Genomic DNA, 16,051 nt, shown 5'->3' with positions numbered 1-16,051 from the left:
GTTGTGATCAGCGCAGCGTCACACTGACGAACATCTGAGAAAGAGCCCGAGGAGCTTCCCGGGCTCTCTCTCTCTCTTCCCCCTCACAAACCTGCCTCAGAGAGGACTGACAGGCATCTGCACGGGCCCCTCTGTGCTCCACACAGGGGTCCTCCACACATCTCACTGCGGGACCAAAAACACCTGTGTCATGCTGTGCGGCTCAGAGCGGAGCGCACACACACACAGAGGGCCGAAGCCTCCCAACCGACCGAGCGGGACCCGTCGCCGTCGGGTCTTACGCCGGGCACCTGGGGTCCGGAGGCGGGACGGCGGGCGCCGGGGCCTTTTTAGCCTCTGTGCAGCCGAGGCAGGACGGGAACAGGGGGCTGAAGAGGCGGCCCAGGCCCTTCCGGAAGACGCTGTTGGACAGGCTGTAGATGAGGCAGTTGCAGAAGCTGTTGCTGATGGCGAGCCACGTCGTGAGGAAGGACGCCACCATGTGGCGGTAGAGCCCGGCGCTCTCCAGCAGGAAGTAGAGGATGTAGGGCATCCACAGCACGTAGAAGACGCTGGTGATGCGGAACAGCACCATGGCGTAGCGTTTGTCGGGGCAGCCCTCGCACCGCTCGCCGCGCTCGCCCTTCTCGCCGTCCGCCTGCGAGCTGAAGCGGGCGTGGCGCTGCGTGATCTCCCTCGTGTGCTGCCGGCAGATGCGGAAGATGCTCCCGTAGGTGAAGCAGACGGTGAGCGCCGCCGGGGCGTACAGCAGCGCCACGATGAACGTGCTGAAGCCCGGGCTGGTCTGCCACGACGCGGCGCACCACCGGAATATGTCGCCGTGGTAACCGGGCTTCCCCCAGCCGAAGAAGGACGGCAGGAAGATCAAGGCGGAGTAGACCCAGATGAGGACGATGCACGCCCGCAGGCGGCACGGCGTCACCAGCGTGGCGTAGGACAGCGGGCGGGTGATGGCGATGTAGCGGTCGACGCTGATGCACGCCAGCGACGCCATGGAGACGCTCTTGAGCACCGACACCATGTAGCCGAAGGCCTTGCAGGTGAGCTCCTCGTCGAGGCCGCGCAGGTAGTGCAGCAGGGAGAGCGACGGCACCAGGCAGCTGACCCCCACCAGCAGGTCGGCGTAGGCCATGGTCTGGATGAAGTGGCTGGTGGTGTGGTGGTGCAGCAGCGGCGCGCAGTGGAAGACGAAGATCACCACCAGGTTGCCGGCGATGATGAGCACGGTGAGGAAGAGGATGACGGCCACCTCCAGCACGCAGGTGTCCAGGCTGCGCGAGTAGCCGGCGGTGCCCAGCAGGCAGAACGGCGGAGAGCTGCTGTGGTTCACATCGGAGGACGAGTTCATGTTTGGGAGCGGGGAGGAGGAGGGAGGAGGGGGGGAGGGGGCGTTCAGTTCGACGCGGCCGTCATCCCGTCACACGAAGCTCTCCGGATTATTTTCCAAAAATTTTCCAACACAAACGTGCGTCTCTTGTGTTTCTTAAATCAGCGTCCCCCCCTCCCTCCGCCCCCCCAGGTCTTAAAAGTGGCCGTAATCCATCAGGAGTCCTGGAAAACTAAATCCGTCCCGGTGCAGAACGAGGGATGCCAGGCTGATGCTGCAGTGCAAATCTTAACCCCCGGCTGCCTCCCTCCCTCCCTCCCTCCCTCCACGCCGTTTGACTGACCCCCCCCCCACCCCACCACCTCCACCTCAACACACACACACTCCTTAAAACGGTGAGGTAAGCAAACCCCGCTTTTCCACGCGGCCGCCACGAAACCCCGGACCTCCGCGTCGGCTCGTCCTCCAGCAACAACAAAAAGACTCAATCCAGCCGGCGTCCACGCAGACGGAGGGAGAGGAGCGGACGGAACGAGGGATGAGACGGCGCACGCAGTCCAAACAAACGTGGCGGCGGCGGCGGCGGTGTGAGCCTCGTGCGGCGTCCAATCAGAGTCCAGCATCCAGCAGGAAGAGTCAGGCGAGCGTCCCGAGGTGATGGATGTCAGCGGGATCTCTGCTGCGCCGGGACGCTAAGAGGCTGCCGGCTGGCTTCCAGTCTGTGTGTGTGTGTGTGTATGTGTGTGTGTGTGTGGGGAGTGAAAGTGCATGTGTGTGTGTGTGTGTGTAAGTGAAAGAGAGAGTGTGTGAGATCAGGGAGGCAGCCAGTGTGTGCCTCTCCTCTCTGCTGTAGAGGCTCTAGTGATGATGCAGCGCTGCTTCTGCTGCTTCCCTCTCCTCCCCCTGCTCGCTCGCTCGCTCGCTCTCTCACTCCTTCTCTCTCTTATTCACACACACACACACACACACACTGGTTCTCCCTCCCCCTACACTCTCTCTCTCTCTCTCTTTCTCTCGCTCTCACACTCTTCCCTTTCCTCCTGCCCCGTCTCCCTCCCGTTCCCCTCTGTCTCTCTCTCTTGCACACAGTCTCGTTTGCCCTCTCTCTCTCTCTCTCTGTCTCACACACACACACACACCGTCTCTCACACACACCCAGTCTCTCGGCCCTCCTCTTTTCTGCTCTCTTCCTCCTCTGCACAAAGCGGCTATTCCTGCTTTCAACTCCAGTTTCCACACAGCCCGGATCCACATGCGGTGATTCTGCACAAACAGAAACAGAAACGGACACTCGTTTTATTGCCGTGCTAATCTGCCGTCTCCGTAATCTCTTAGATTAATAATCCCCGGCGCAAACAGCCTCCTGTGTTTTGGGCAAAAAGGCAGAATCGTCCTAACATCACTCTTTGCATCCAGTGGATTTTTGATGATCTCGTGCTGAACACAGAGGTTTGGCTGGTAATTCATTTATTACATAAGACTCACACACACACACACACACACTCACACACACACACACACACACACTCACGCACACACACACACACACATACACACCGCTGCACGTATAATCCTGTGTGAATATTTCACTCTCTCTTCATCATCTCCCTCTCTCTCCATCTTCCTGTGATATTTTCTGTCAGTATAAATGTAAATGTCACTGTTTTCTTTGCATCCCTCCATCTCCACACACACACACACACACACACACACACACACACACACACACACCCTCCTCACCCCCCCCCCACCGACGAGGAAGCTCCTCCCTCTCTTTGTCCGTCAGCCAGTGAGCAGCTGAGGAGGCTTTCTCTCTCCACGGAGACGGTGCACGCCCACCCACGTGTGCGCACACACACACACACACACACACACACACACACACACACCCTCCCCAGCAGGCTTCTGCCACATATGAAGTGTACCCGTGCAAATGCACCAATATAGTAGATGCACACACACACACACTCCGATGTACACACACACACGTGTACAGGAGCACAGCGGAGGGTAATCGTGGACGCACATGCAGCAGGAACACGAACACACACACACACACACACACACACACACACACACACACACACACACACACACACACACACACACACCAACATTCAGTACATCAGAGGCAAATATAGAAATTGTTTTGATTGGGAATCTAATGAAAGATGAACAGATATTAAAAATAAAAAGGTGGCTGGAAGATCGTAAAAGGATTGAAGGGGAGAGGGAGAGAGAGAGAGAGAGAGAGAGAGAGGTGGAGGCAACATGGATGTTAAAGGAGCAGCAGGAGGGAGGAGAGGGGGAAGACTGAGGAAGGAGACTGATGTCGTTTTTTTATTTATTTATTTTATTTTTTTTTTATTTCCTGCCCGTCCACTCGCAGTTTTTTTACCTGCCGCTCATTAAAATGCGTGAGCAGCCAGACGCCGGCTCACGCTGCAAACAAAACCCACCACAAAGATGCTGACCGCAGGTTTCAGTGTGTGTGTGCGAGTGTGTGTGTGTGTGTGTGTGTGTGTGTGTGTGTGTGCTGTTTGTGGTCGATGTGACTGGATCACACAGAGAGTTAAAGTCAAAGCGCTACAAGATGGACATGAAGGATTTGATTTCAAAACACACCGCGGGAAAAACCTTTGATTCCAAGGTTTTATGTTTCAGAAGAAAATATTCCTGACCAGCTGCTTGTTTGAAGCCCAAAATATTCACCGTCCGATCAAAGGTGGAAGAAACGAATCACATTTATTCACGTTACTGTAATCGAGTGGCGTTGCTGTGTACTTGTACTTGTATTTTTTAAAGTCAGTAGTTTTGCTCCCACAGCAGATGACCCTCCATCAGATCCATCACAGAGAAACACATGATCACTGACTGACTGTGGAGCCTTTCACAATAAAAGCGCAGTCAGCAAAGATGAGAAGAGGAACCTGCTTCTGCTTTGTTGGCGCTACTTTTTGGTCATTTTCCAAATTTCACAATAAAAGCTGCACCATGAAAAAAAAACTGCAGCGAGGACCATTTAGACTCAACTGGTGAAAAATGCAGAATAAGTGTGAGCGATGAGAACCATGTAGACTCAACCATCACATCACATGCTTATTCCACCTGTGCCAGTTGCGTCTACAGGGTGCTCGCTTCAGTTTTAGTGTAATGCCCCTTTAAAAGCATGTAGTGTGCACTTTAATATTTCTGATGAATCACTGCGTTGATGAGAGAATAAATTTCCTCTGGAGCGTTCAGGAGTGTCTCCAGAGATCAGTTCATCACAGTATCTGTCACGTTTCATGAGTTTGGAGTTAGACTTCACCTCAACTCAACCCAAAAATCAGAATTACTGGAGCAAATGCCCGTAGTGCACGGTTCCATGTTGGATATTCTGGAACCCAAACCGAGAAAGACAGATTATTCATTTATATTTATTTGATTTTTATTGGTCTTGGAAAGGTTTTTAGTAGGATTTTAACTGTTTTTATTGAGATTTGTAATATGTGATAACTGTTGTTTGCTGTGGAGCCCAGGGAGAGTAGCTGGTGCTTCAGTGGCAGCTAATGGGGATCCAAATAAAGAAATAAAGAAAGAAATTCAGAATAAAATGAGGCGCAGTTACAGGTGCTGTTTTGTGATATCGCTCCAAACGCCGTGGCACCTTTTGCCCTCATTAGCTCTGATTCTGCGGCAAAGCATCTCATGGTTGCGTTCGCACATTTTCATTACATAATGCACCAATCAAATCAGTCGCCGGCTTGCTTTTTTCAGCACATCTCGTCCTCTGTGCTGACACGGCTGAGCCAAATCACCACGGGGCTAAAAATGACGACAGCTGTCTTATAGATAGAGGACACAAGACTCACTTATTTCCATGGCAACCCTGACATGTTGATTATGATGTGATACGAGGCGTTGAGATGCAAGTTTAATGTACTTTCCGTGCCTGGGGATGCAAATATTGTTGCACATATTCATGTGACCCAGAAAAGAATTGAAAAAGGAAAAAAACAAACAACCTGAAAATTGCATCTCCACGCGGCTTTTTGCTGGTCACACTGGATAGAAAACCTCACATCTGAGTCACATGTGAGGGGAAGAAAATAGTATTTAGGCGCTGTGGGCTGCGACGTGAACGTGGCCTTTCATTCATACATTTTCGGCTTAACATATCCAAATGTTGAGATTGCCAATTGTCTATGTTTACATGAGTCCCTTTCACAGTTTTTTCTTGTATATCACAGATTCTTGGGAATTTGGATAAATCATGTCCCGCTAAGAAAAAATGCTATGTCTGTTGGAAATTTACAACATTTTAATGAATAAAGAGAATCAAGGGCATAATCAGGGGGTCCTTTGCACATTTGTAAGGTTTTTTCATAGGTTTATTTTTAATTTGTATTAATTTAATGATTATATGTTGGCCCATGCCCTACAAAACCAGTTGTCCTCGGATAGGAGATAATCATTTCAACTTGATTAAAACAACAAAAAGTAATAATTTCATTGAATATCTTTACTACATGAAAGAGTACATCATAATATGTATTAAAAACTACAAACGATGGGTTTTGAACAATATTTACTATTATTTTGTGGTTGCTCAAAATGTGTCCCAGATATTCGTCACCACTGTCAGATATTTATTTAAAAAATAATAATAAAAAAACTACAAGGCCAGTAACATTCCTGAGGAGCCCTTTTCAAACCTTCAGCTCTACTGCATGCTTCAAGACCGCTCAGGCTCCTGGAAGTTTGCTATTTTCTCTGAGATCTCTTCATATTTTTGGACACTGCTACTGTCACAACCATAACATGTCAACACCGTCACTTTTGTATAAAAAATATTAGATTATGGAATAAATGTATGCTTTTTAAGAAGAGGACTGATGCAGGTAGCAACAGGGGGGAAACAAGCTGGCTAATGTGAACAACTCATGCTTATCATGTGAAAGAGCAGGTTTTTGTCACCACCGTCAGACGTCACCACCGTCAGGTTTTCTGTGTGACGGTGATGACTGAAGTCTGAAAAATGCTTATAACAGAGCTCAGGATTCTTATTTTTTGTACCAAATAGTTAAATAAAGTTGTTAAGCAAGAAGCCATTGACTTGAGTGGTATAAATTTTGGAAATGTATGTTTTAATGAGGCGACTGTCACCACCGTCAGAGGCAGTTATATTGGTTTTAAATGAATATGCTTACAATATGTTTCTTTGGTGCTGTTGAGTTATTAAAGTATTAGTCTCTTTTAATACAAAAATATGTTTTTCAAATAAAAAAAACATTACGGTGATGGTGTTGGCAAAAACAAAGTAGCCTAATAACTGGAAGAACGCCTATTTTATGAAAGAAATGCAAAATGAGGAGGTTGCACCGGTACACTGCTGAACAGCCAAGACCTTGGCCTATAATGATATACCTTCAGATTTTGTAATTTAACTCACTTTTTTTTTTTTCAAAATTAAAACCTGTTTTATCCAAATTCCCAAGAATCAGAGATATCCTGTTTTTCCGAGGTGCTACCTGCTGCAGCGGCTCAGCCTCGACCTCGGCTCAGTTCGACTTCAAAGACAAAACGGGGAAATGTAAATTGTAACTAAAGCGGCGGAAGAGACGAATGCAAAGTGTGAGTGCGTCCTCTCTAAACTGTGAGCTCCTGACATCTGCTGATCCACCACATCAAACCAAACGCTCGCCACAGACATTTGGTTCAGGAGGAGGCGCAGGGGTCACGTCGAGCACGCCTCTCCCTCGCAGGCTGGCAGCCGGCGGGGAACAGAGCATCCATTGACAGAGCGTTTGTTATTTTTTCACCATATGGCGAGCCGTCGAGGTGGGTCGCCGGGTCGGAGGACGGTGAGCCGCCGTGTTTACGTCTTGACTTTTTACTTTTGTTTTCTGGGTCAGGGGTCAGCGATCGCACATCTGCCGGCGTTATGGGGCCGAACGTCGCGCCGGGGCCGACTGAACAAGCAGCCAGTTGTTTGACACCCTGTAGGCCATGTAAACATGAGCGAAACACACACACACACACACACACACACACGCACACGCGTTACCAAGAGAACGGCAAACGATTCAGAGTAAACAGAGCAGGGCAGCCGCCTTGTGACCGGGTGTTCGGAGAAAAGGGGCTTGTGACGCCGGTTCGAGTCCTGGCAGGGAAAATGTGACACCCTCTGTCCTTACGCTCGACATGTTCTGCGAATCCCTTGGGCTGTGGTTCTCAAAGTGGGGTCCGGGGCCCTCCAGGGGTTCAAAGATTCCCTGATAGAAGAATTCAAACAGTACACACACGAGTGTTCAAAGGTTTTTGTAATGAAGATTCTGCTTCACGCGTGATTTTGTTTGAGTTGTTTTTGCATTTTCAAAAACAGGTTCTGCAACTCCCTTGGGCTGTGGTTCTCAAAGTGGGGTCCGGGGCCCTCCAGGGGTCCTTGAGTGGGTTCCAGGGGGTCATCATCATCAAGTGAGGCACTGATAAATGAATTCAAACAGTAAAGCTATGTGTATGAAGTGAAAATAGTTGTTAAATGTAGATAGATAGATAGATAGATAGATAGATAGATAGATAGATAGACTTTATTGATCCCAAACTGGGAAATTCCCACATTACAGCAGCATCATCAATAAAAAAACATAAAATTAAATTTACGAAGTATATACAATAGAGACTCAATATACTAAATATATACACTAAAGACAATAAGGGCTAAGTATATACAATAAACTAACCTAAGAATATGAGATGTTGAAATGTGACATATGCCGATGGTAATAATAAATATGAAGAATGAAATATACAGATAGTAGCTCGTATGGCAGTAAAGTTATTGCATTTTCAAAAACACAGGTTCTGCGACTCCCTTGGGCTGTGGTTCTCAAAGTGGGGTCCGGGGCCCTCCAGGGGTCACGAGCCGAGTGAAGGATAGTTCAATGAGGCCCTGACAGAAGAATTCAAACAGTATACACACACATGTTCAAAGGTTTTTAATGGATAGAAAGATATTGCGTCACATTTGATTTTGCTTGTGTTGTCAAAGGTAAAGTTATTGTGTTTGCTAAAGCACGGGTTCAGCGAGTCCCCTGGGCTCTGGTTCTCAAAAATGGGGTTGCGGCCCCCCAGCGGTCTTTGAGTGGGGTTCATGGGGTCGTCAGCTAAGTGAGGGATAGTTTAAAGAGGCCCTGATAGACGAATTCAGACAGTCCACCTGATTGGCTCCCATCACTAAAGAAGTCTGTAAAGTCAGGCCAGTTTGCAGTGGGAAGTCTTCAAATGCTTTCAATAAAACATTCATTCAGTAAAAACTTATTTTTTGTTATTATAAAACATCAGGAACAACAGTTTTGCCTGCTCTGAGCCGCATTATGTTTTTTCATTCCCAGTATGTGGTCATTGTTTTTCCTTCACTGTGACCTCTGACCTCAGGAGGGTGAGGAGGGAGAGACGGCAGGGTGGGGGGTAACAGCAATGATCATATTTGTGCTTTTGTCATTTTGTTTATACTTCATATGATAATGCAATAAAAAAAAGAGCAAAAAAAGAAAGAAAAGAAATCAGATAGTGAAAAATAAAGATTTGGGATCATTAATTTCATTAGGATTTAATTCACCAGAATTTATCCTGGAGAGAGATAAGAAAAAAGCAGATTAGAGCAATTATAGATTAAATCTCATCACTGTTACGTCCTCATACACACAGCACAGACAGTCCTACAGTTACACCTTCATCATCATCATCATCATCATAATAAACAAAGTCGTTCTCACAGTGGGCTCCCTGGGACAAAATCTTGTCCAATGGGCATGCGGGGCTTAATGTGCATCTATTTTTGGCTCGCAAACTGTTCTTTTTTTTTTTTTTTTTTGGTAGCATGAGGTGCTCGTCCTCCAGCCGCTGCAGAGGAGCAGTTTCACCAGGCAGCTCCCATGCAGGTGTGTGTGTGTGTGTGTGAGCCTCCCTCCCCGTGTAGCTGCTCCCCCAGTTGCTGTAAATGCATTTTTCACCAAATAAAGGACATAAAGGAGCGGTGGAGGTGGAGGTGGGGACGGTGACCTCATTCCCTGCCGCTTTTGCAAATCAAGCAGGAACTGAAAGGTCAGCGGCGCTGCAGCGGCTCACGGTGGAATAAAGCAGCCGTGGGGACGACCGAGATATTGTTATTATTATTATTTTGCTGCAGAGGGACAATCTGTCCGCAGACCAAGGTTTGATATTAGGGTGATTTTAGGCTGCCACTTGTGTTCTTGCAGATATGATGAAGGTGGTTCCCCGGCCAGAGCTTCACAAACACAGTCTGTAAAACCTGCAGTGATTATGTTTTTTATGTTGTTGTTTTTTTTTTTTTTTTTTTTTTTTTTTTTTAAATGAAATCTTCATCTGTGAGTAATATCTGCCTTAAAGGGCTGCTAAAATCATTTTATTAGTGTCATTTATAGTTTTAGTGTCCCATGATGGGTTTTACTGCCCTGTGAGGCTTTTCCACAATCAGAATTAAGAAAAAAAAATTGAAAAAAAAATTGAAAAACAGTAATATTTCAGGCCTAAAGTGGGCAACTTTAAAAAAAAAAAAAAAAAAAGATGAAACCTTTATATTAACGTAGCATCTTTGCAGACTGTAAAAATTATTTGAAAAGTAAACAATAAAAAGATGAGAATAAAAATGGTGTTGTTGAAAGATGATAGCCGGCGCAGATTAGCCAGCTGCTCTGAAGTTATCATATTGAATTACAGTAAACTAATTGTATTAATTATACACAATTAATAGCAATATCACTGTCTGAAAAGCCGGCACACAAGTCAAAGCCTATTTTCCACACATGTATTTATGTTGTTAGAGCTCCAAGAGCGCTGCCAAGTCACAGGAAGGCCAATTAGAAATTCACTGCCTGCATGTCCGTCTCTGCCATGTGACATGAGGACACGCTGGCCGCCGCCGCCGCCACCGGGGACTGAACTTGTGAACTTGTGGCCACAGGGAACAGCCTCCTCTAACCACCACCATCGATCCACCCTAATCTACACTATTCACGACCTCCGCAGTCATATATAATTCACACGCTCATGCATCATTCATATATTCATAAATCCAGACACACACACACACACTCTCTCTCTCTCTCTCTCTCTCTGTCGGGCGTCCGTGCCCCCATTTTCCAGCAGCTCCTGTTAACAGAGCAGCGCAGTCACTTTGCATCCACGCCGTGACCTCTGGAGGTTCTGGCCAAATTGAATTAACCTCAGGCACATGGTTCGTTAGGAAGGGCCTGCCTGGTGCCACTGGCAATTAATTTTTACAGCTTGAGTCTGGACGGCTGCTGCCGCGTCCTCGCCGCCCGCAGCACAAACACAGGGGCAGCCACAGAGCGGCCCTGTGACGGGGGGATGCAGCCGATTAGCGCGAGGACACCGAGTGACGTATTACACTACAGCGGCAGGATGCACACTAAAACACACTGCATGATATTCATCCGGAGAGGTCCGTTTTTCAAAGTGCTGTGCGCTCGCTTGTAAATTCAGTTAATGGCAGCAGCAGATCACAGGACCGGTTTGTCGTCTGCTCCCGGAGCTTGTCAAAGGATTTCAAACCAGACTGTGTTAGTGCTCTTCCCCAAGGTGTTTCTGAAGCGCTGTTTGTCTGACACATTCGAGTCCTGTAATTATCTCAGCGCCGTCTCAGTTATTTTTAAAAGGCTTTAATCGCCCAGCGTTTGCCCTGATTTCATGCGACTGTTCCTGCGTTGTTTTGCTGCTCTCGAAATGTTTTGGAACGCGTGACTAATCTGTATTTATCTGTAATTTCCCAGCATGTTTTCTTGTGTCTCTGCTGAAACACAAAGATATCGATCGCAGTGGGGCTGCGTGACTGGATTCTCCTTCAACCCACGGGCCGGCAGGACAGCGTTTATCTACAAGTTTAAACAAAAAAAAGAACAAGGCAGCAGCAAATGCATGATTCCCGATAAACGGTGCAGTCGCCCACTGAGCCAATGAGCAACAAAAACACAATGTGATGTTGTGATGTTTGCAGCTATAAATGTGTTTTCTCACTTTCCATTCACAGAGCACATCAGCTGCACTGGAACACATCGAGATCAACATGCAAAGAATCAGGCTGTTTTTAATCTTTACTTTTTATCTTACAGTTTTTCCACATTAATCTCAACAGAGGGACTTTATTTTTTTATTTCTTGGTGCGTCCAAATGCAGAAGTGTGTCACGAGAAGTAAACACTGCATTCACCCTCCTGAGGCCGGCTGTCCAAGACAATAAACATCCAAATCACTGCTTGTTCTCACAATAATACAATAAAGTCTGTGTAAGTGAGCGATGTCTGCTCCAGTTTGTTCATGACTGATGTTCAGTTCATAAATAAAACTGATTGTGACTGGGGTCAGGACGCAGCAGCACACCAGCAATAAACCAATTACAACAAATAAGACTAATAAAAGTGACCAATGAACGTGATTTGATTTGATTTCTGAGTTAAGCCCAGGATCACTTCCAAGTTGCACCAACAAGATGTCATCCCAGTTTTCCCATTCTTCCGATATGACCCAAGTGTGGCCTTAAAGGGCTATTCTGGTGATTTTGAAAATTTTGCCTGTGTTTTGCCCAACATTTTACACTGGAATATTGGACTATTTTACAAATCATGTAGGCGTGTTAATGATTTCACACCATATCATAAAATCTCTCAATGTCTAAATGTGAATTTTTGACACCCAACTTATAATGTTCTGCTTCTGCAGCGAATAAACCACACAGCTGATAATTGGCTAGATGTTTCCCTGGGGACTATTTTCCCTGGAGGAGGAGGAAAAAAGTCCTGAAAACACAACAGTGCTGCTGCTTTTAGGAAAACTCATGTGGAGGACTTCATCTGATAGAAGAAACTCTCAAGTCTCTGAAAGTTCATTTTCATATCATCGTGGAATGAATGGAAACCAGCGGCTGGAGGAAACAGCAGTTTGTCCACAGATTGTTTACGTCACAGTCACATTATATGAAGTTTTATTACCAAATTCAGGAGTCCAAACAAAGACCGCGCCTCGAACACTTCCCATTTCCACACAAACAGTATTTCGGCCCACCTGAAACCCTCCCTGTTTCAGTTTCTTCTTCTTCTCTCCGTCGCTGGTCACAGGAACCCCTGGGGGCTCGATCTTATGACATCACCAGAGGATTCCTCCTGTTTTCCAGCCTCCGGGCTACATCAGCCAATCATCGCACATCTCCACCCATCTGTTCTCGACCCTTATCCTTCCATCACCCTTTTAACTTTCTGCTTCATTCCCGTCATCCCTTAACCTTTGACCCTTTATCCCCTAATCCTTGACCTTCATTCCCTCATCCCTCAACTGTTACCTCCATCCCTCCATCCCTTCATCCCTCAACCTTCCCTCTGGACCCTCTAAGCTCTCTATCATACAGTAAACTATTATTATTATAATTATTATTATTATTATTAAACTTTGGTGCCTTTTACTTGCGAAACTCTTATTCCCTGTGAAAATGAATCACTAAATCCGAGGCTGTATCGTTTCTTTTTCACAGCTCAAAATATAAAACTACGGCTAAACCTGCCCGGCATTTTCAGCCACAGATTTTCATGTTGGACGGAGGCTTTACCTGTTTTTTTTTTTATTTAGGCAAACAGGATTAATCTAACTTTGTTCAGACTGCAGGCAAATCAGGTTCGTCTCTCAGATCAGATCTTTACTGACGCGGCTTTCCGACGCGGAAGCAGGAGGAATGTCCGGAAGCTTCTCCCCAAAGTGCCGGCGGACGGTTTATTTCAGCGTCTGTTGTTCTCGGTGTCGTCCTCCATGTCGCTCTGCTGGCGGCGGCAGGGATTACATGATTCGCCCAGCCGCCCGGATTCACCTCCCTCACTGCTTTTGAGCATCCAGAGCGTTCTGAGTGAGACGATTGAGATTTTTTTTTATCTGATTTACAAAAATCGCACAAAAAATCTCATATTTTTTTTGCCGTTCAGACTTTCTAAAATCAACCTGGACACAATCTGGATGTGAAAAAACACAGATTTGGGCTGGCAGTCTGAACAAGGCCTTAGTGGGGATGGTGCTCTCATCTCTATTGCAGCAACATTTTGAAATCTATACTGATATGACAGGTGCATTCATTTTTTTCATTTTTAAAAATATTGTCTGTGGCAGCATTTATGTGATGTGTAATTTTCATGACTGGTGTGCCTTTGAAACCCATTTCTGTGAGTGAAAATACACCCTTTCCTTCAGTGCTGGGCAGATTACTCTCTGCAGCTGTGTGTTTCCATCTCAACAACACAGTGTTACTGCACAGGATGCACAATGCATGACGTCCTGCAGCGCTGTACCTCACAGCCTCTGAGAGGGGACAGGTGTGTCAAAGCCTAAAGGTCAGAGGTCAGCAGGGATAAGCCTCCCTGAGTGCTGTGGCATTGCAGGAGGCAGCTGAACTCCATTTCATGGGAACCAGATCATCACAAGCTCCTGTTGAGTAGCGCGGGTATGAAATCCATTTAGCAGAAAACAGAGATAGATACATGTAATCCAACACATACACATACACAGAGGCTCATCTCCATGTGAGACGCACACAATTTGAAAAATGTGACACCCACTCCCTGAAATCGATTGCCAGCTAGAAAATGAAATTCAGTACGGGACGGTATTCAAGTTGGAGTTGGATAAGGTGCCCTGTTTACCCCGTGAGAGAGAGAGAGAGAGAGAGGATCCAGTCCTCTGCCTTTGTTTTAAGATAATGAGTAATTTAAAAAAAATGAAGCGACACGTTCCTCCAAAGCAATCATCAAGCATTTTGTAATGACTGTAATTTGCCATGTGTTGAGAAAATGCTGTGAAATGCAAAATCCTGCAGCTGTTTCCTGTGAAATAACCCCGGCAATTTATATAGGAGCATTTGCATTTTGAAGACGTTGGATAATAAAACCTAACCTAATGGCATCCTTCAAGTCTGTATATGTACCTATATTTCTTGTTTGTCATGACGCAGCTCTCTTGGCCCGGTCTTTGTTTAAAAAAAAAAAAAAAAAAACAGGTTTTTAATCAGCAGAGCAGATGGGGTTAGGGTTAAAATACCCCAAAATAAAAGGATAAATGGTTTTCTGAGCTGGACCGTGACCTTCCACAGCAACACTCGCCTCCCTCATTACCATAAGCTGTGAACTCACAGAGGCGAGCGGCCAAAGTGACTCCATTGTGCCAGTAATGAGTCGACCAGTGTGTCGGTGATGCTTTCCAGCTCGGTTCACTGTAATCACACAGATGCGGAGAGGACAGCAGACACAGCCAAGCCAGCTGCCAGCAAAATGTTTCTGTTCTCATTGTTTAAGAAGCTACAACTTTTAATGAACCTGTATTTTTAGTTTCAGTTTTATTTGTGCACAATTTCAAAAAAAAAATACGCACAGAAATGACCCATAATCCATATAGATAGTGTTAAAATTACACGATACTATATAGAATAATAATAAGAAAACAAAATAGTCAGAGAACATTTACATTTGAGGTAATTTAGATGACGTCTTGCCTCTCATTATTATTAAGCTATAAGTTTTATAATTCCTAACAAAATACGAGGTTGCAGGTTTGATTCTTTCAAATGTCAACTAGCAGCCAAAATGTCCTGCTGAAGCAGAGATGGGATCAAGTCCCCCATGTGCAAGTCTCAAGTAAGTCTCAAGTCTTAACCTCCAAGTCCCAAGTAATTTTTTCTTGGGCAAGTCAAGTCAAGTCAAGTCAAGTCCTGTAATAGATCAAGTCAAGTCCAAGTCGAGTCACATTATTACAGTCTTACCTGCAGAATCTGGTCTTAATAAAGAGAAAATATAAGATATTAGTAACTGTCAAATAATATTATCGGCCAATTTAGTTAACCTGTTTAAAAAATATGACTTTTTGCTTTATTGCTCTGTTTTACTGATCTGCTTTCCTAGCGTCAATCAGGCCCTACATGTCATGCACTAACTCGCCAATAGTCAGTAAGAGACTATAGGCCTAAATCACACACAAACCATCTCATATCCATGCTTGTATCAAGCTAACGTTAGCTAAGCTAACTATCGACTAACAGGGTAATAGGCTATTGGCTAATTTCCAAGCGCTTACTCGGCAGAACGGCTCTTCAGATGACGGACAAAGTTTGACGTTGTAGCGTTTCTGTCCCAAATCTTTGTTGAGCAGGTCTTGCATTCGGCAGTTCACCGTTTCCCTTCACATGTGTAGTTATGAAAGTCAAAAAGGACGACTCTCGGCACTACTCCCGCTCCTGCCGACATGATGCTGACCGTCTGATATGAGGGGCGTGTTTCTCCAAAACGTAAGGAAGGGAGTAGAGAGGGCATGACTGATTGACAGGGGCGTCATCCAATCATTACAACACCAGTCCCAGCGTGCGCTCGTATACCGGGTAATATTCCAGGCTAGAGATATTTATTTTCTATTTTATATTCAAACTGAAAACATGAAATGAACAACAATCAAGTCATTCAAGTCATCGTGTCTCAAGTCGAGTCAAGTCCCGAGTCTTAAACTTCCAAGTCTAAGTCGAGTCTCAAGTTTTTTTTTATTGTAGCACCCCAGCACCCTATGCCAGTTATCAGTTACTTTAACTCACCTTTAACAAGGATGATGGGGTGTTTGGGTTCGTTGGCAGGTAGATACCACGAAGGTTTACCTATGTTGAGTGAAGTAAAAGTACTCTAACTGC

The 16,051-nt window shown here is 45.9% G+C and overlaps 1 protein-coding gene across 1 annotated transcript; it reads right to left on the bottom strand.

Moving 5' to 3' along the window:
* Positions 1-277: 277 nt before the first annotated feature.
* On the bottom strand, positions 278-1,360 carry LOC115365004 (probable G-protein coupled receptor 21). The gene has a single exon (XM_030059715.1). The coding sequence runs from the start codon at positions 1,346-1,348 to the stop codon at positions 278-280; it is 1,071 nt and encodes a 356-aa protein (XP_029915575.1). The 5' UTR covers positions 1,349-1,360.
* Between the last annotated feature and the right edge of the window lie 14,691 nt (positions 1,361-16,051).

Source organism: Myripristis murdjan, chromosome 9 (assembly GCF_902150065.1).
Source record: "Myripristis murdjan chromosome 9, fMyrMur1.1, whole genome shotgun sequence".
Lineage (NCBI taxonomy): Eukaryota > Metazoa > Chordata > Actinopteri > Holocentriformes > Holocentridae > Myripristis > Myripristis murdjan.
The sequence above is the reverse complement of the archived record's forward strand: the minus strand, read 5'-3'. Positions and strand labels throughout refer to the sequence as shown.